Here is a 20221-nt window from a genome sequence, read left to right as displayed (position 1 = left end):
CCACTGGTGTGTCCTCAGTGAATGATAAGCCATGACAGACCCTGCTGTGTGGCGGGTCTCTTAGTCTATTAGTATATTTAGCAAAACTTTAAACTGCAGAAGACAAAACTCAACCTCAGGAAGAAAAAAAAGGACATCACTTTTGTAAAAACACGTCTACTGAAGGCCCATTTCCCTCTCTTTGATACCATATAAATTATATCAAAAATTCTTTTTATATTTATTGTGTTTATAATTATATATAACAGTGGATACCCTTTTTTTTCAGTACCTGTGGCTAAATATTTTGATTCTTTAGAAAAGTGTTGATAATATATGTGAAGCAACTTAAAAATAGAAAAGAAAAGAAAAGTAGGGTTCTTTTTTTCTGTTTGTTGGTTTGTTTTAGCCCAACGATAAGAACATATCATTCTGGTCCATGACAAAGAAACCAATGATCGATTCAAAACGGAGCTTTCTTTTGTGTGATGTCACTACTAAGGCTGAAATGTTTCTGAAAAAAAAATTGTGACCATTTTAGTTTAGTTTTTTTTTTTTGTTTTCTCCCGAGCTGTACGTCACAAAGCTAAATATACTAATAAAATGGTGTGCTATCTATCAAACGGAGCAACGTTTCTTCTTTATATCGCACACTCAAAGATCACTCCATTGAGGAGGGGAAAGTACAGGTCGGAGTTACCTGAACATGTTCCTTACTCTTACTTTCTAATTCCACTCCAGTCTATTTCAGACTCTTTACTCCACTACATTTATATGACAGCTGTAGTTGATGTAGTTTACATTTTTGATTCACATATAGGCTTAAAGGTACACTGTGTAGGGGGGGGTGACATGCAGGAAAATTGTCGGACTCGGACCCTGGACCTTCTGCATCGAGGCATACACCTCTATATATGTGCGCCTGCGCTACCAACTGAGCTAAACCGGCCACGCTGTGTAGTGTTTTAAAGTGCTCATATTATGCTCATTTTCAGGTTCATAATTGTATTTTGAGGTTGTATCAGAATAGGTTTACATGGTTTAATTATCTAAAAACACCATATTTTTGTTGTACTGTACATTGCTGCAGCTCCTCTTTTCACCCTGTGTTCAGGTCTCTGTTTTAGCTACAGAGTGAGACCTCTCACTGCTGTAACATCTTTGTTGGCAGTCGCACATGCTCAGTAGCTAGGTAAGATCACATGCTCAGTAGCTAGGTAAGATCACATGATCAGTAGCTAGGTAAGATCACATGCTCAGTAGCTGGGTAAGATCACATGATCAGTAGCTAGGTAAGATCACATGATCAGTAGCTAGGTAAGATCACATGCTCAGTAGCTGGGTAAGATCACATGATCAGTAGCTAGGTAAGATCACATGATCAGTAGCTAGGTAAGATCACATGCTCAGTAGCTGGGTAAGATCACATGATCAGTAGCTAGGTAAGATCACATGATCAGTAGCTAGGTAAGATCACATGATCAGTAGCTAGGTAAGATCACATGCTCAGTAGCTAGGTAAGATCACATGATCAGTAGCTGGGTAAGATCACATGATCAGTAGCTAGGTAAGATCACATGCTCAGTAGCTGGGTAAGATCACATGATCAGTAGCTAGGTAAGATCACATGATCAGTAGCTAGGTAAGATCACATGCTCAGTAGCTGGGTAAGATCACATGATCAGTAGCTAGGTAAGATCACATGATCAGTAGCTAGGTAAGATCACATGATCAGTAGCTAGGTAAGATCACATGATCAGTAGCTAGGTAAGATCACATGATCAGTAGCTAGGTAAGATCACATGCTCAGTAGCTGGGTAAGATCACATGATCAGTAGCTAGGTAAGATCACATGATCAGTAGCTAGGTAAGATCACATGCTCAGTAGCTGGGTAAGATCACATGATCAGTAGCTAGGTAAGATCACATGATCAGTAGCTAGGTAAGATCACATGATCAGTAGCTGGGTAAGATCACATGATCAGTAGCTGGGTAAGATCACATGATCAGTAGCTAGGTAAGACCACATGCTCGGTAGCTAGGTAAGGACTACATGAGCTAGCTAGCTGTTTCTCCAACTTCAGTAGTACAAGGCAGGATTAGCTGGGAGACTTCTTCTAAACGAGGGCGCACTTCCAACTTTGCGTGGAATACCTGCAGAACAGGGACATGGAAGTAGTTCTTTTGGAGATTATGGTGAACTAGTGTGTGTTGTAGCAGTGTTTTGCCATTCAGAACGAGTTAGCATGCTAACGGTTAGCCACCTCATCTCGGCTAGTGACGTAGAAAGCCGTGCAGATTTTGAACAGCTTTTGAGGCGCATGATTTTCAACATGTGGGGCTTGTGTGCTATGGAGTCAGAGGATTGCCATAACAAAAAGAATAAGACAATAAATGTGGGAATATAAAGAGGAATAGATAAAAGAATAAGTAAAAAAAATATTTGGAAATACCATTATTTCAAGGAATAGCAAAAGCAATAGGGAAAATAATAATTAAGTGATACAAAAATAAATAATACAAAAATACAGAAGAAATAGTCATTTATATGCAAAAATAAATATTTTTCTCAAATGTAAAATGAATGAATACAGTAATAAAATAAATGTAAAAAATAAATTATGTTTATAGGTATTTTATATTTTGTAATTTCTCTTTATGTTTTCCACATGTATTTATTCTTTTATTTATTCCTCTTTATATTTATATATAGCAAACTTTAGACTCAGATATCAGTGTTAGACAGAGACTTCATTTACTGCAGAACGACTACGTTGACTTTACTACTTTTACATTTAATACTTTTGTACTTTTACTTAAGAGGGATTTTGAATTGGACCTGAACTTGTAACTTGAGTATTTTAACATTGCTGTACTAGTACTTTTACTTAAGTAAACTGTCTTTCCTCCTTCTTCTTTTCATTTTTATTTTATTGCAGGATCGTAAATCCAGGTTCTTTGAGCTTTTAACTTTGTGATCTGAACCAGAACATCAGTCTGTAATATGGAGACTGTTCCTCACTTCTCTGATGTAACTGTAGCTTATAAAGTCAACGTCAACGCTGACAAACCGAGCCTTTCACCCAGTTAAAGACGCCGTTCCAACTGAAAGATTAGGATTAGAGCTCAAGATGAAAAGCTTTCAAGTTGGATTTGAATCAGTTTTAGGATTTAAACGTTCCTGCTGCTGTAAGATGGTAAAGGCCAACTGTCTAGCAGGGTACTATTTTCATAGCAGGCTTACTATATGAAGGACAGGAGATGCCCAAATCTAAATCTTCCTTTGTGTTGGTGTTCTAGCCTCTGGTGGATTTGTGAGGACTATGGTTAACTGCTCCTCAGATCTCTGCAGGGTAAATCCAGACAGCTAGCTAGACTATCTGTCCAATCTGAGTTTTCTGTTGCACGACTAAAACTACTTTTGAACGTCCACATGTTCCACCAAAACAAGTTCCTTCCTGAGACTATTTAGCAGAGGCTCCGTGGCTCCGTCTGGAGCTTAGCACCACCCAAGACGATTGTGATTGGTTTAAAGAAATGCCACTAAACCATCCAGGAATGATGTGTGGACTAGCCAGACCCTCCTCTGCAGCGCTGTGGAGGAAGGTCTGGCAGTATGAGACTAAGGGAAGGATAAACTCAAGGGCAACTAGACTTGGTTAAAGGTGCTCTGAAGGGGGTCAGCCCTATGTTCCCACAGCCCAGTGGTCCCACATTTCTAAGATTTTTGAAAAGTGGAGAAGTCTCTCGGATGAGAGACCAAACGTCTTCGCTGCACTAGTTGCCCTTGGGTTTACATTTAATGGCATAGATATTAATTTGTCTAGTCATTTATTTATTAACCTTTTTATTTTATTTTTGATTTAGGCAGCTTCTGTCCTCCATATTCTTGTAAGGATAAGGCTGGATTTCTTATGAAAAGACCAAAATCGGGGAGACCTCTAGCTCATCCAGTAAGAGCGTGCGCCCCACGTAGGCTGAGTCCTGCAGCGGCCCAGGTTTGAATCCGACCTGCGGCCCTTTGCTGCGTGTCACCCCCCCCAATCTCTCTCCCACCTTTCCGGTCTATCCACTGTCACTGTCTAATAAAGGTAAAAAAACAACAAATAATCTTAAAAATAAAGAAGAGAAAAGACCAAAATCAACACTGTGTTAGTCCGTCTCCCAATACTTTTTGACTTCCATACTCACAAATATATAGTTTGACTTCAAAAAAATTAAAAATAAATAAAAACTAAACAGCTGCTCACTGTAGTTTTAGCCAAACAAACAGGAGGAAACGGTGCATTTGTTGGGGGCTATTTTTAGCTGCAGATTAATCCACATTTGGTGCTCTAGTGAGTATTAGGCTACTGGCAGCAGGACGGTGTGTGATTGAGTCAAAATAACACAGTGTGTGTGTGTGTGTGTGTGTGTGTGTGTGTGTGTGTGTGTGTGTGTGTTCATGGTGATGCAGGAGCATGTCAGCCATGCAACAGTGTGGCTCACTGATGTGTTTCTAACAACAACGGAGCTCATGGAACACTGGAAGAAGTGCTTGTTACATTTACTGTTGGTTTTGCTCTTTTCATGAGCGCCTCTTGAGCAGCACAACTAAAAGAGATCTACTACACCCTCTACATCTCTTGTCATAACATCATTTAGGAGTATCCAACCGAGCACAAAGAGGTTCTAATAATAGGAGGCAGCTGGGTATGCTAGAGTATTGATGCAGAAGTGATGCAGGATTAAAGGCATAAAGGGAGGGAGGCTACACAGACTGCAGTCATTACACTCCACAGTCTATAAATACAAAGCCAGAGGAGAGATGAGATTCAAATATTGCGACAGAGTAAAGAAAGACTCTTCAGCACCTTCAGACTCTGGTATTACACTCATTTAGTTGTATTGCTCCCAGGGCCGAGATGTTGTCTTTAAACTGCTTGTTTTGTCCAAACAACATTCTATAACCCAAATAATTCATAATCAAATAAAAGAGAACATGATTTTTTTTGGCTGGTTGCCAATTCATTAATGGATCAGTCATGTTTTCTCTACTACAGACACACCTTTCATTCATAAACATCCTTCATGAAGCCAACATTATTTTTCTCCCGTGATGAGATCAAGTTCAGGATCAAAACTTTTAAAGTGAATACAACTGTACTCTACGTGTACAAAGTATTATGTATTAATAGGTCAATATGAAGATGCACAAAAACGGATGCGTTTTCATGACGTAGGCTAATAGAGATACATAATAAAAACCCGTTTTATTTAGTACCTGACATTCACGAGGTTGGTGGAAACTGTTTAGCAAACACAGACTCCATCGTTTACTCAACCACAGTAACCTTCAGGGAAAACTGTCCCGGAGCCAAAAAGGCATGCGGACGCACGCACGCATGCGCGCACGCACGCACACTCACACACTCACACTCTCTCACACACACACACACACACACACACACACACACACACACCCCCCTCCCCTCCCCTTACGTACGCAGTACGCAGGTGTGTGAGCAGCAGGAGGTGTGCGCAGCGCCAAACTGAAACTTTTTACGCACCGTGCCCCCGCTTCCCATTCACATCTTTCTCTTTTCCTCTCGTGGATTGAACACCTGCGCACCGACTGCTGCAGCCGATTACAATGGATTAACGTTTCCTCTGGAGTCATGCTCACGGTCTTGGTTGGTCTTGGCTCCCGCCGCCGAGTCCTCGCAGGGAACCGATCCGACTTGGATGCCCTCCATTCCCGTTTCCTTTCCGCATTCCCGCAGCCGCCGTGCGCGATGCAGGCGTGGAGCTCAGATCCGTGATCTCAACAGAAAAAAAACCGGTTCCTCCGGCTAATCTACCCAACTATTGCTGGCGGTGCATTATGTTTCTAGCCAAAGGAAGAGAGGAAGCCCAGAGGACTGCACGGCTGCTCGCTGTAGGCTGTAAAAGGCCGTTTTCAGCGCACTGAGAAAGCCTGAACCGCGTTTTATTGATCGGTGTCACGATAAAACCTGGAATAACCCCGCCGCCGCGCTCCTTCATGTCCCGGGATGGAGGGCTGCTGTCGCACCTGTATGCCGTGTTTGAGCCGGCTCTGGAACTGCCTATGGCCGGACTTCCGCGACCCAGACGTCCCCAACAACAACCATGTCATCGCCAACCCGGCCGCGCAGACGGCGGAGATCCGCACCGTGTCCGGTGACATTCGCGTCCCGTCGCCCAAGAAGCGGCCGGTGCAGCTTTACGCGGCGCTCTTCGACTTCGAGGCCCGCAGCGACGACGAGCTGACGGTGAAGGAGGGGGACAAGCTGTCGGTGATCGAGAAGCGGGGGGAGTACGTGCTGGCCAAGAAGCTGACGGGGTCTCTGGAGTCCGGACTGATCCCGGCCAACTACGTGGCTCTGCTGCAGGACGAGTTCGCCAAACACAAGTGAGTGCTGGAAGTCCATCCTCAGCTCTTCTCTTTTTCTTTATTCGCCAAATGCCACCTGATTCTCCGGTGCTGGCCGGACAAGAACTGGGTTTGATTTGCTGTGAGTCCAAAAACCTCATGTCCTCGGGTCAAATCTGACCCGTTTTCCAAGTTTCAGAATAAACTACTTTAACCAAGTAGTATCATGGATGGTTCCACACACGAAACAGATCGGGATTATCCATCAACATAGTTTCTCTGATCCTAACTAGTCAACATAATTCATCATTTCTGGGGGGTTTAACTCAAAATGAGGTATAATTTAAAATGAATGACATGTATAGACCATGAAGTCCAACAATAAGTGTACAACTAGTAGTGATATACGTTGGAATGAAGTTGGCTTAGAAGATGTAACACAAAATTGTAATGCCAATGATAATTTATACTTTATGAACAGTCAAAACAGACTGGGCCAATTTTTACCTGGTAGGACAACACAAGGGTTACCCCCCCAAAGTTAGACAGAGAGACATGTAGAGGGGACAGGTCTGAAGACAGACCACAAAGAGACATGTAGAGGGACAGGTCTGAAGACAGACCACAAAGAGACATGTAGAGGGGACAGGTCTGAAGACAGACCACAAAGAGACATGTAGAGGGGACAGGTCTGAAGACAGACCACAAAGAGACATGTAGAGGGACAGGTCTGAAGACAGAGAGACATGTAGAGGGGACAGGTCTGAAGACAGACCACAAAGAGACATGTAGAGGGGACAGGTCTGAAGACAGACCACAAAGAGACATGTAGAGGGGACAGGTCTGAAGACAGAGAGACATGTAGAGGGATAGAAGGTTAAACTGTTCTCAGTATAGTAACATGATCTTAAATCCTGTTTCCGTTCTCAAAACTGTGACATCCTGTAAATAAAAGCTGACAACTGACCGAGGTTTGACCTGCTGTGAAAGACATCAGTGTTGATATCAAAATATTGTTATGAACTGGTTCAGTCACCACTGAAAATACTAAATATATCACCGTGTCTACTCTCTTTTGCCTTCCTGACAGATTTCTACAGTTATGTCAAATCATATCTAGAGCTGAAACGATTGGTCGATTAGTTGGTTAGTCAGTCAACCGAAAATGGTTTTGATAGTTGATTTTTATTGATTTATTTAGTTGTTTACTGTTTTTATGTCATTTGAAATTGATAAGCTGCAACTATTTTGATAATTGATGAATAATTTAAGTAATGTGTGAAAGCAAACATGGCAAAACCCCACTGGTTCCACCATCTCATGTATGAATATTTTATTTGGTTTTCTTAGTCTTTAATGAAATAAAATGAAATATCTTCAAGTTTTGGAGCGTTGGTTGGACAACCCAATCAACCTGATCTTAAAATAGTTAGGGCTGCTGCTAACAAGTAGGCTATTTTCATTCAATTAATCGGTTAAAAAACAAAAATACTAGGGATTTTTGCAATTTTTGGACATAAAATGACTAAAATGATGAATCAATTATCTTAACATCGATCTAAAAAACTTAACATGGAGCCTACCGGCATCGTCCTGGCATCCGTAGCAAAGTTGACCAACCTAAAACCACCTCTGCTGCTGCTGTTGAACCAGACGGGAGCTAAAAGTAGCCGCGAGGCTGCAGCTGCAGATCCTCTATTATTCATTCAGCCTGCAGGGAATCCTCATGTTTCAGAGCTCTCCCTCTCCCTCTAAGCTTGACTTGTCTGTCTGTGTTCATGCCTCTGATCCAACACTGACCCCACATGTCCCACTGTCACACCATGACAGAAACTATGTTAAGCCCCCAAAAAAAATAAAGACAAAGTTGTGTTACGTTTTTATTAGTCTATATCCTCGACGTTCCACTTGCGGGATTGCTCCGTTGCCGCCGGATTTCACTCATTTGGGCCGGATGTCCGTTCCCTTCCTCTGTCTCTGTGTTGGCGTTCTAACCTCTGGTGGATTTGTGAGGACTATGGTTAACTGCTCCTCAGATCTCTGCAGGGTAAATCCAGACAGCTAGCTAGACTATCTGTCCAATCTGAGTTTTCTGTTGCACGACTAAAACTACTTTTGAACGTACACATGTTCCACCAAAACAAGTTCCTTCCTGAGACTATTTAGCAGAGGCACCGTGGCTTTTCTCCGGTGCTTAGCACCGCCCAAGATGATTGTGATTGGTTTAGAAATGCCAATAAACCAGAGCACGTTTTCCTCCCATCCCCGAATGCTATGTGGACTAGCCAGACCCTCCTCCTGCGTGCTTTGGAGGAGGGTCTGGCAAAGCGAGACTACGTTTTTATAGACACCAAAGAGATTGCAAGCACCAGTGTTTCTTATAATCATCCAATATATGTATATGCTTCAGTTTCCAGGCACACATGTGGTTGTATGAGCTACTTCTCCAGAGTCAGTGTGTTAGCTACAGTAGATGGGGGTCAGCACTCCCCCAGTTTGGAGAAAGAGGCAGGAGTACTGCCAATCAATATCAGTTTAAGCATGTCCTATATTTAGAATATTTTCACAGCTTTCCCTTGCTGTCAGACAGCTCTTTACGACGGAGAACTGAAGCTGTTATCTCTGCTCTCTTCAAAGACACCACACTCCTTTGACAAAAAACATTTTAAGTCTGACAGCAAGGTAAAGCTGAAAATATAGTAAATTTAATGTCCACTTAAACTGATACAGAGATTTTTAGGTGTCTAAAACAGCAGGACATTGCTTATCTTCTGTGTCAGTACTCCTGCCTGCTTCTCCAAACTGGGGGAGTGCTGACCCCCATCTACTGTAGCTAACACACTGACTCTGGAGAAGTAGCTCATACAACCACACTGAACAAACATCTGAAGTATCCCTTTTAATAAGGTTGATTAAATATTCATAGTATAACAGAATACAGATCAACAGCAGCACAAACTACAGCCTCTAAAATAACCATACAGTTGAATCAACCCCTCTGTAAACTAGAACATTACAAGCTGCATAAAGGAGGATTTACTGCAGTATGTTGTATCAGACTGCATTAGTTTGAGGTGTACCTAATAATAGGTGTACATACTTTACTGTTACATTTAGGGGTGCAACGGATTAGGGATGTCACGATACCAAAAAGCTAGTATTCTGTACCGATACCAATAAAAGTACACAATACTCGATACTAAAGTCAATACTACGGTGTGTGTAAAAAAAAAAAAAAAAAAAAAAAGTAAGAAAATAATAATAATATTTCGTCATGTCACTCTTCTTTCAGTGTTTTCTTTTAGTTTCAACTTTCTGTTATGGTGTAGAGTGGAGGGGGCAAGGAGAGCGTCTTCTGGGCCCAACAGCCCGTTGATTTGGAGCCTGGCATCACCACACAGCCGGCGTACGGTACCGACTTTCACACAGCCAGCGTACGGTACCGACTTTCACACAGCCAGCGTACGGTACCGTCTTTCACACAGCCAGCGTACGGTACCGACTTTCACACAGCCAGCGTACGGTACCGACTTTCACACAGCCAGCGTACGGTACCGACTTTCACACAGCCAGCGTACGGTACCGACTTTCACACAGCCAGCGTACGGTACCGTCTTTCACACAGCCAGCGTACGGTACCGACTTTCACACAGCCGGCGTACGGTACCGACTTTCACACAGCCAGCATACGGTAGCAACTTTCACACACCCAGCGTACGGTAGCAACTTTCACACACCCAGCGTACGGTACCGACTTTCACACAGCCAGCGTACGGTACCGACTTTCACACAGCCAGCGTACGGTAGCAACTTTCACACACCCAGCGTACGGTAGCAACTTTCACACACCCAGCGTACGGTACCGACTTTCACACAGCCTGCGTACGGTACCGACTTTCACACAGCCAGCGTACGGTACCGACTTTCACACAGCCGGCGTACGGTACCGACTTTCACACAGCCAGCGTACGGTACCGTCTTTCACACACCCAGCGTACGGTAGCAACTTTCACACACCCAGCGTACGGTACCGACTTTCACACAGCCAGCGTACGGTACCGACTTTCACACACCCAGCGTACGGTAGCAACTTTCACACACCCAGCGTACGGTACCGTCTTTCACACACCCAGCGTACGGTAGCAACTTTCACACACCCAGCGTACGGTACCGACTTTCACACACCCAGCGTACGGTACCGTCTTTCACACAGCCTGCGTACGGTACCGACTTTCACACAGCCGGCGTACGGTACCGACTTTCACACAGCCGGCGTACGGTACCGACTTTCACACAGCCGGCGTACGGTACCGACTTTCACACAGCCGGCGTACGGTACCGACTTTCACACAGCCGGCGTACGGTACCGACTTTCACACAGCCGGCGTACGGTACCGACTTTCACACAGCCAGCGTACGGTACCGACTTTCACACAGCCAGCGTACGGTACCGACTTTCACACAGCCAGCGTACGGTACCGTCTTTCACACAGCCAGCGTACGGTACCGACTTTCACACAGCCGGCGTACGGTACCGACTTTCACACAGCCAGCATACGGTAGCAACTTTCACACACCCAGCGTACGGTAGCAACTTTCACACACCCAGCGTACGGTACCGACTTTCACACAGCCAGCGTACGGTACCGACTTTCACACAGCCAGCGTACGGTAGCAACTTTCACACACCCAGCGTACGGTAGCAACTTTCACACACCCAGCGTACGGTACCGACTTTCACACAGCCTGCGTACGGTACCGACTTTCACACAGCCAGCGTACGGTACCGACTTTCACACAGCCGGCGTACGGTACCGACTTTCACACAGCCAGCGTACGGTACCGTCTTTCACACACCCAGCGTACGGTAGCAACTTTCACACACCCAGCGTACGGTACCGACTTTCACACAGCCAGCGTACGGTACCGACTTTCACACACCCAGCGTACGGTAGCAACTTTCACACACCCAGCGTACGGTACCGTCTTTCACACACCCAGCGTACGGTAGCAACTTTCACACACCCAGCGTACGGTACCGACTTTCACACACCCAGCGTACGGTACCGTCTTTCACACAGCCTGCGTACGGTACCGACTTTCACACAGCCGGCGTACGGTACCGACTTTCACACAGCCGGCGTACGGTACCGACTTTCACACAGCCGGCGTACGGTACCGACTTTCACACAGCCGGCGTACGGTACCGACTTTCACACAGCCGGCGTACGGTACCGACTTTCACACAGCCGGCGTACGGTACCGACTTTCACACAGCCAGCGTACGGTAGCAACTTTCACACACCCAGCGTACGGTAGCAACTTTCACACACCCAGCGTACGGTAGCAACTTTCACACACCCAGCGTATGGTACCGACTTTGAACATTAGTCTGGGGAGTCTGCTCTGTGTTTTCTACTGCACAAGAGGTGTGATCAACGGGCATAGTTCAAATGACTCTGTATGCAATTGGATAGTCCTGTGATTGGTCCCCGCAGATTTGTAACTGAAGCAGGATAGAAAAAGGTAAAGGTTTCCAGCCTGAGCTGCAGGGCGAAATCAAATTGCCGGCAGATCAGGCTGGGTTTACCCCGTCTATTCCTCTTCCTCTCTGCCATTCTTCTGCTCCGTCTCAGTCCTGCTTGTGTGTGTGTGTGTGTGTGTGTGTGTGTGCTGCTGGCCACCGCCGGGCCTGGCTGATTGCTTGCTTGTTTGCCTGGCGCCGCTGAGTCACGTGACGGTACAACATCAAATCACAGGAGGGGGGAGGAGGAGCAAAGTGCGTCTGCTCGGCGCTGTGACACAGACGCAGACAGCCAGGTCGCCTCTTTAATGAAATGGAGAGAAGCTGAAACTAAAGTATCCATCTCATTACACTGGTATTGATCAATATCAATACCAACGTTGGTATCCATATTATCCATATTTGGATCGATCCACCCACCACTATTCTACAGTGAAATACAGTCACACTTTTACACCGTTTAGCAGTCAGAATTTTAACCGTTTTGAATCCAGTTGCTACTGTAGCTAATGGTAGGCTAACGTTACCTTCTGCCAAGTGTAACGTTAGTGTTAACTAGCGTGACGTGAAGTGATGCTTCTGTTGCCTCTAACGTCTGTTTCGGAGCATCAGAGAGCAGCGCAGGCATTTAAGTGGCACCGAAATCTGCGTTGCTGTTCCGTCCGGTAGATACCGGGCACCGGTGCTGTATTAGCACCGGATTTTAACATGCGCCGTTAACGTGAACAGAAAATTGCGTTGCCTGTGTCTTTTCATGGCATCCCTCCGTAGAGATAAGTGAACAGTGACAGTAAACATTTATTTCACACTATTATTAAGGTTCAACTTTGCAGTTGATCTGCGGATTATATGCATTCTGAACCGTGAGCGTTCAGATCAACTATGGTCCATTACACCACTAGTTCCATTTGTCAGATAACTTCTTATTTTCCAATACCTATGGTCTTTTTAAGGGAAAGTGAAGGTAAAATAAACACCTTGGGTTTTGTCTGATATGTACAGGAAGGAGCAGACCATGTGAATTACACCCAGGGTCATTTTTCTTAAGAGTGAAGAAGTGGGAAAAAAACATCTATCCTCAAGGCACAATGAGAAAGACAATGTATAGACTCCAAAAACAATCTCTATCAATTATGAGCCTACTGCAAGTGTGTGGCGGTGTCTGTCTGCAGAGAACCTGCCCTCTGCCTGTACTTTCTTATCTTGTTGAGGACGTTTCTGGGCGTCAACCTCTATAAAAGCGTGTCTTTGATACTGTATGTCAGATAATGGTGAAAAGCTCTCAAGATGACATAATGAGTGTCTTTTAACGTACTTTTTACAGTGGTATTTATGTTCTTGACTGTAGCAGTATTTTGCTTTATTGTTTATTCGGTAACACTTTACTTGAAGGTATGGACATAACTATGACATGACACTGTCATGAACGTGTTATAAACAAGTCATAAACGTTTATGACTTCTGTCATTAAGTGTCATTCGGTTTTTGTCATGACAAGTTGACATTGTTGTCACTGTTGGCTTTATCTTCACAGGATTTTTCAGTGAAATCACTAGAGTACAATATTTCTGGAGTCTGTTATTGTGAGGTCTGTGCTGTGTCTTGCTGTTACTGTCAGTGAAACCTGAGGTCATGCGTGCCAAGCAGACACGCCCTCTCTGATAACTTCGAGTAAACACAGGCCAGTTTCTGTATCTGAACAGGCAGCACTGAAACAAACAATAATAAATAATAATAACAATAAATCCCTCCAAAGGGTTCCCTGTACATTTAAATATTAGATGTATTGATGTGTAGCAGTGGTGGAGGAAGTACTCAGATCCTTTACATGAGTAAAAGTACTAACAGTGTTGGGAAAGTTCACTTTCTACATGAACTAGTTCAAAGTTCAGTTCACACATTTTAAAATGAACTAGTTCAGTTCATAGTTTATACTTCAAAATTTTGAACTAAGTTCACAGTTCCAAAAATGAACTAGTTCATAGTTCTTGTTTTCCATATGTTGCTGAGAGCTATTATTTTTCAAAATGATTGCCACAGCCCATATAGAACCACAGACAGCAATTATTTTATCAGTTTTAACACTGAAATGATGCGTCAGATTTCATCTTCATATCCAATCAGCTCAATGTGCCGTTTCAGGTTTGCTGTGGCTGTGACTGAAGTGCGGATTTTCTTTTTGAAAGCCGGCGGGCAAAGTCACCGACCTTGTCATAAAACTTGTTTAAATGATCATACGACGCCTCCTTGTTGCTTTGTTGCCTACGTGCTGCTGTCGCCTCCATGCTGCTTTTTGTTTTGATGACCCGTGCGGCGGTGCGACACTGGTGGCTGGTGTTGCCAGATTGGGTGTTTTTTCCACTACATATTAAGGCCTGTTTACGGTGTGTTTTAGCCGGGCTTTCACCTGGAAGGCTCTATAGAAATCTGGCCCCTATTGAACCAAGTTAAACTGAGAGAGCGTGCCGTTCAGACACCAGAATGAACGAGTTCACAGTAACGTTCATCAGGCAGTAATACAGTACGTTCAGTTCACGCTCGCCCAAAATATGAACGAGTTCATGAACTATCGTTCAATGAACGCGTTCAGGCACAACACTGAGTACTAATACCACACTGTGAGAAATTCTCCAGTTCGAGTTAAAGTACTGCATTTAAAAAAGTCACTTAAGTAAAAGTATCGTCAGGAAAATGTACTTGAAGTATCAATACAGTAAAATGTCCCCTACTTGATACCATACCATTGTTGAAATGGAATATGTTTAGGCTATAGTATTTCTACTTTTACTTAAAGGTGCTGTAGGTAGGATTGTGAAGATCCAGGACTTAGCCAAAGAATTTGAACATCAACAACTTCTCAGTCCCTCCCCCCCTTTCTGCTAAAGCCCAAAACGGTCTCCTAAGCCCCTCCCCCCACAAGGGAGAATGAATGCGTGTGCCTGAGCAGTGATTGACACACAGTTAGACACGCCCCCTGGCCCTGATTGGTACATCTGAACAGTTAGACACCCCCCCCTGGCCCTGATTGGTGCATCTGAACAGTTAGACACCCCCCCTGGCCCTGATTGGTGCATCTGAACAGTTAGACACCCCCCCCTGGCCCTGATTGGTGCATCTGAACAGGGAGCGGTGGGTTTTTGTAAATCTCTCTCCAGGCTGTAGGTGGAGCCAGAGGAGCTGGATTTATTTTAATGACCTGCTTCCTGTAGTTCTACTGGAACATAGGGTCAGTTTCAGCAGATATGACAGAAAGGTAGTTTTAGAAGTCTTACCTACTGCATCTTTAAAGTACAAATAGGTCTACTTCTTCTATTACTGTATACTGTATATGTACTATTATATAGTAGAGCCTTAGGTTGTTAATGCCTTTATTTTTTTATTTATCCTTTTAGTTGGGTTAGGGTGAAGCAAACTTTTAACTATGTTATACATTGATTATTTTCTTGATAAATTCATTTATTGTTTTATTTGCAAAACGTATGGAAATAATGAGAAGAGCCGTCATCATGATTGACACCTTCAAAAGTCTTTACGGTAGTTTACCGTCATTTAAGACAAAGAAAAGCAGCAAATCTTCACATTTCAGAAGCTGAAATCATAAAATGATTCAGCCGTTTTTGCACAAAACCCCATTTGGCTCAAATTGTATGCTGATGATAGTTTAATATTTAACAAAGCATCATGTCCTCAATGTTCTTTGTATGTTTTGTACATGCAATCTTAATCTGTAAAGTAACTAAAGCTGTCAGATAAATGTAGTGGAGTAGAAGTATAAAGTAGCATGAATTGGAAATACTTAAAGATACCTCGCATGTGTGTGTTTTTATGTGTATTCTGGTGTACTGTATGTCCGACATCATGCACACAGTGGACTCCAGGTTGTGGCTGAACATGCTGCTGCTGTTCTAACTGACCGGACCAGTTAGTTAAACTGTGTGTTTCTGTAATTTTTACCTTCTTCTCTTTGCGATTGTCAGCTTGCAATGTGCAAAATGTGACCTATGTGTGTGTGTTTACCTACACACATTGTTTTGCTTTTGTGTGAGCGGGCTTCTGCATGTCTGCTCTCACACGTAACACAGTCTCCTTCTCTTTTGTTCACACTGCTTTCATTCATCTGGCTTTTTCTTTGTGTTAAATGTCTGATCATCCATTCATCCCACAATCTTTCCTCATCCCTCTTGTCCCGTGTGTCTCCTCTGTCCTCTGTGCAGGTGGTACTATGGGAATATAAACCGTGTGAAAGCTGAGAAGCTGCTGCTGGCTTCCCAAAACAAAGATGGCTCCTTCCTAGTTCGCATCAGTGAGAGTCACAGTGACGAGTACACAATCTCTGGTAAGTGGTACCACCAACCATCCACAACCTCCTTCAGCTTACCCTGTCTTATAATTTATAACTTATAACACTTCCCTCTTCAAACCAGGCCTCACACTCCAAATTATATAAAGGGTCATTTTGGTATTTTTGGGAACAAAAACAGCACTTTTAGTGGACGGAAACTGATGGTGAGCATTTGCCCTATATGACTACATTGCAGCCCGGTTTCCAGCTGCTGGGTACAGCGTTCTGACTCAGTACTGGGCCATTTTCAAAGATTTTTCTTCACATAAGTCACTTAGATACCATTGCATGGGGAAATAGTCCAAGGTGAAAAATGCCGAAATCACCCTTTAAGTTGCAGTGCTTTGAGCTCTCGGTCATCGTACCATGTTTCAGAGGGAAGCCACTCGCTTCATTTCTTCTTCACCTCCTCTCTGTTTCTTTTCATCCATCCATCACCCCCTCCGGCCTCCACGTCCCTTCTGTCTTTCAAGGTCTCCAGCCACTGTCAACCTTAATCTCCCTACATTCGATTTTCTCTCTCTCTGCTCCCACTATAGAGGGCAGCAGGTCACACAACGGGCCCTCAGGCAGCTTTGTCAAAGCTCACCAGTAGCAGAAATGGCTGATTGCAGTTTTAAACTTGTACGACTTTTGTTGAATAGAAATAATTTATCTCTGTTTTTTTTTTTTTTTTTTTTTATTTGGAGCGTGTTATTTTTTTACCAGTTTTGTGATTGGATAATGTAACGGTAAATTAAAGGGTCATTTCGGTTTTTTCCAACCTGGACCCTCTTTTCCTATGTTTTTGTGTCTAAGTGACTGATGGGAACAACAATCTTTGAACTTGGTCCAGTATTAAGCGTGAACGCTGCAGCCGCAGACCAGGCTGCATTGTAACCATAAGAAGCAAATGTTCAGCTTCAGTTTGGTCCACTAAAAGTTCTGTTTTTGTCGCTGAAAGGCTCAGATTGATAATCTAAGTGTCTGACAACATTATGGAAAGAATCCCTTCAGAGATAGACCTTTAGAACCTCTTTAAGACCTTTCTGTTTAACCAGAAACCGCTCTGAAGTCGCTAGCCCTAAACCCACCAGACTGCATTTAAAAAATCAATACTTTTAGCGTGTATAGAGCCAACATATCTTCATATGTAAATCTGTAAACTATGTGTTTATTTCAACCAAAACCAGAGTTGTGATGGTTAGAATAGTGGAAAGACGACCCAAAACGGCTTTTTATAGTTTTATTTTGTTTCTGTCCACTTTGAATGAAGTGTGTTTTACGATGCTAAAATTACTGTTTATTTACATGGAGTCTGGTGGGTTTAGTGAAGGCAATTTTGTGGATGTTTTTATGTTTAACAGAAAGGTCGACCTCCTTAGAAATCCTTTCCATAATGTTGTCAGACACTTAGAATATTAATCTGAGCCTGTCAGCGGTAAAACAAGCACTTTTGTGAAGGTAAAGACAAGCTGGACAATTGTCCTATTAACTTACATTGTAGCTTGTTTCTGCTGACTGCAGAGATCTCTCTTAATACTGGACCAATGTCAAAGATTGTTGTTCCCATCACTCACTTAAGACACAAAAACATAGGAACATAGAGTCCAGGTAAAAAAAAGAGTAGCTACCCTTTCATAACATCTGGTCCAAACTATCCCTTTAATACATAAACATGAAATTGATTTTGTCATCCAGCTCTCAAAAAGAAATTACCAAAATGTTGTACTCCTCCTTTAGTAAAGGCACTTCTTGCATTACATATTTGGAAAAGAACAGCCCTGAACACAGCAGCTGAGTAAGCTGTCAGATGACATTTGTTACAACGATTTTGTTTTGTTTTCTGAAATTAAATTTAAGCTTTTTAAAAAAAAAAGGAGAGGTAGACAGGAGAGTTTAGTGTCTTGTCTTAAGTTGTAGTGACCTACATTTGGAAGCCCGTTGCCGTCATCAAACTACCATTATGAACGAGCCCACGGCCAATCCTGTAACGGACCTCCTGAGATTTGGGACTTTAAAGCCATTGTTATTTCTCTCTCTCTCTGCTTAGCATCACCTCCAGCTCCTTTCTCTCTCTGCTCTGAATTTGTCCCCTGTTTTTCGACCTCTGGCTACACCATCTTCTGCGTCTGCATCTTTCCCTCTCCATACCTCCGTCCACTTCCTTCCTCTATCGCGTCCTCCCTTTCTACCCTCCCCCCTTCTTCAAGGTCCTTTAGGTCCCAGGTGGAAAAAGCTGCAGTTAGACACTCAATTTTCCCTGTGCTAGTCCTCCTGAAATATACAGCATCAGTATTCTGTGTGCATATAGAACGTGCCTGAGAGTGAAGGCAGAACAGACCACACCTTCAATTACTTATGGCACAATTACACACATTCCTCACCACCATCTTAGCCTATGATAATATAGTTTATGTTTTCCTGTGAGGACCAAACTCATGGTATTTGTAACTTCTGCATTTAGCCACAGTTCTTCAGATATTTAAAGCCAGTATGTGTAGAGTCTGTACATGATTACAGCATATGTGAAATGATTTTGATGGCTTTTGTTTGTAGACGATATCGTAGACTAATCCCTGTGAATTGGTGCAGAGAGAGAGATGAGAGGTTTGTTTTAGAAATGGGAAAAAAGTGTAGTAAAGAGGTGACATACTGTAAATAGGTGCATATTCCTACAGTATTATAAAAGAGCAACAGGGTTACGTAGCTACCGTGTTAGAGACTTCTACAAGACCTCGCTAGCTAACACTACTTAGCCCATATATGTTACTGAAAAGTAGAACACTTATTCAAAATCTAATTAAAAAAAAATTAGGAAAATAAAATATCTGCTCTCTCTGACATAACCTAGCTTTCCGTTGTATAAACTGGATGCAGCGTTTTTCTGTTGCATTTGTTTTCTGGGATTGTGTGCTTTTCATTTTGCATCGTTTCTTGATTTGCAGAGCATTTGCTAAATGCTGCACGTGTTGTCAAATTGATGAAGATGTTTTCTTAAGTTGCTTGTGTTTTGTCTATTTACAAGTGTTTTCTGAAGTTTCAGGGCGTTTGCCCCCGTCTGCCACCGTAGGTTCGGGGTGTGGATGGGTGCGGTACCTGTTTTGCTGCGACTACTTAGAACACCAAAGCTAGAAATGTTCATATTCTACACATAGTGTCTTTATAAAGAGTATAAAATACAGCAAGGGGGGAAAAAGTTGTAAAATCCCCGTGACAATCTGCAAGAAGCTGGTTCCTTATAAATCACTAAAATCGTAGTGACAGCACCGTTTGGCGTAGTTATCAATGCCGTTAGCATTGTGGCTAACACTATTGTTACTTAGTTTATGACAAAACGTTTCGGCTGTGCTTTCTACCATGATGTCATTGTGCTAACCGAGCACCGTTAGCCTTTACAACAGAGCTGCTTCACTACACTTGTTAGATAATATTTCGTTCCAGAGTTCTCTGCTGATTTGTGTTTGTCGCTGTGTGCTCGTGGTGGAAAATGAATGTAAACAAAGTGGCGTGCCAGAAATGGAATGCGTCATGAAGTAGGTCCCCTTCGAGGCCAGGCTAATGTTGGTAGTCCCTCTAGTGGACAGAACATGTAACAACAACCACATACTGATAGTGGCATTGACAATGCATAAGCCTGAGTAGTGTAGGACATATTTATAACAGGCTGCATTTGAGTATTAAATATTCAAATATTATTCGAATATTTAAAAAATAACAAATGAAATTCGAATGGTATTATAGAGGAAGATTGACAGCCCTAGTGTGGAGAACCTTAGCTTGCTAACACATGTGACCCCGATATATCGCTCTTTCTTTACAGCCCGAAATGAGGGGGCAGTGTACCACTTCAGGATCCAGCGCTCCACCATCGGGGCGTACTTCGTCTCAGATAAGATCTCCTTCTCTACGCTGGGAGAGCTGATCTCCTACTACCAGAAATACCCTCGCAGCCTGGGAGTGCTGCTGGAGGAGCCCTGCACCCAGCAGGTAGGACACAAAGAGACACACAAAACACAATGTT

The 20221-nt window shown here is 43.2% G+C and overlaps 1 protein-coding gene across 1 annotated transcript in view; it reads left to right on the top strand.

The window, feature by feature from the left end:
* The first annotated feature begins 5456 nt into the window (after window positions 1-5456).
* Window positions 5457-20221, top strand: part of zgc:194282 (tyrosine-protein kinase Srms) — a 28868-nt gene continuing 14103 nt past the window's right edge. The window contains exons 1-3 of the mRNA XM_031283833.2: window positions 5457-6391; window positions 16091-16212; window positions 20021-20187. Of these exons, the coding sequence (XP_031139693.1) occupies window positions 6012-6391; window positions 16091-16212; window positions 20021-20187 (669 nt within the window). The 5' untranslated portion in view covers window positions 5457-6011. The remainder of the gene's footprint in view (window positions 6392-16090; window positions 16213-20020; window positions 20188-20221) is intronic.

The sequence above is a fragment of the Sander lucioperca genome, chromosome 12 (assembly GCF_008315115.2).
Source record: "Sander lucioperca isolate FBNREF2018 chromosome 12, SLUC_FBN_1.2, whole genome shotgun sequence".
Taxonomy (NCBI): Eukaryota; Metazoa; Chordata; class Actinopteri; order Perciformes; family Percidae; genus Sander; species Sander lucioperca.
Note: the sequence above shows the minus strand (reverse complement) of the source record. Positions and strands in the feature narration are given on the sequence as shown.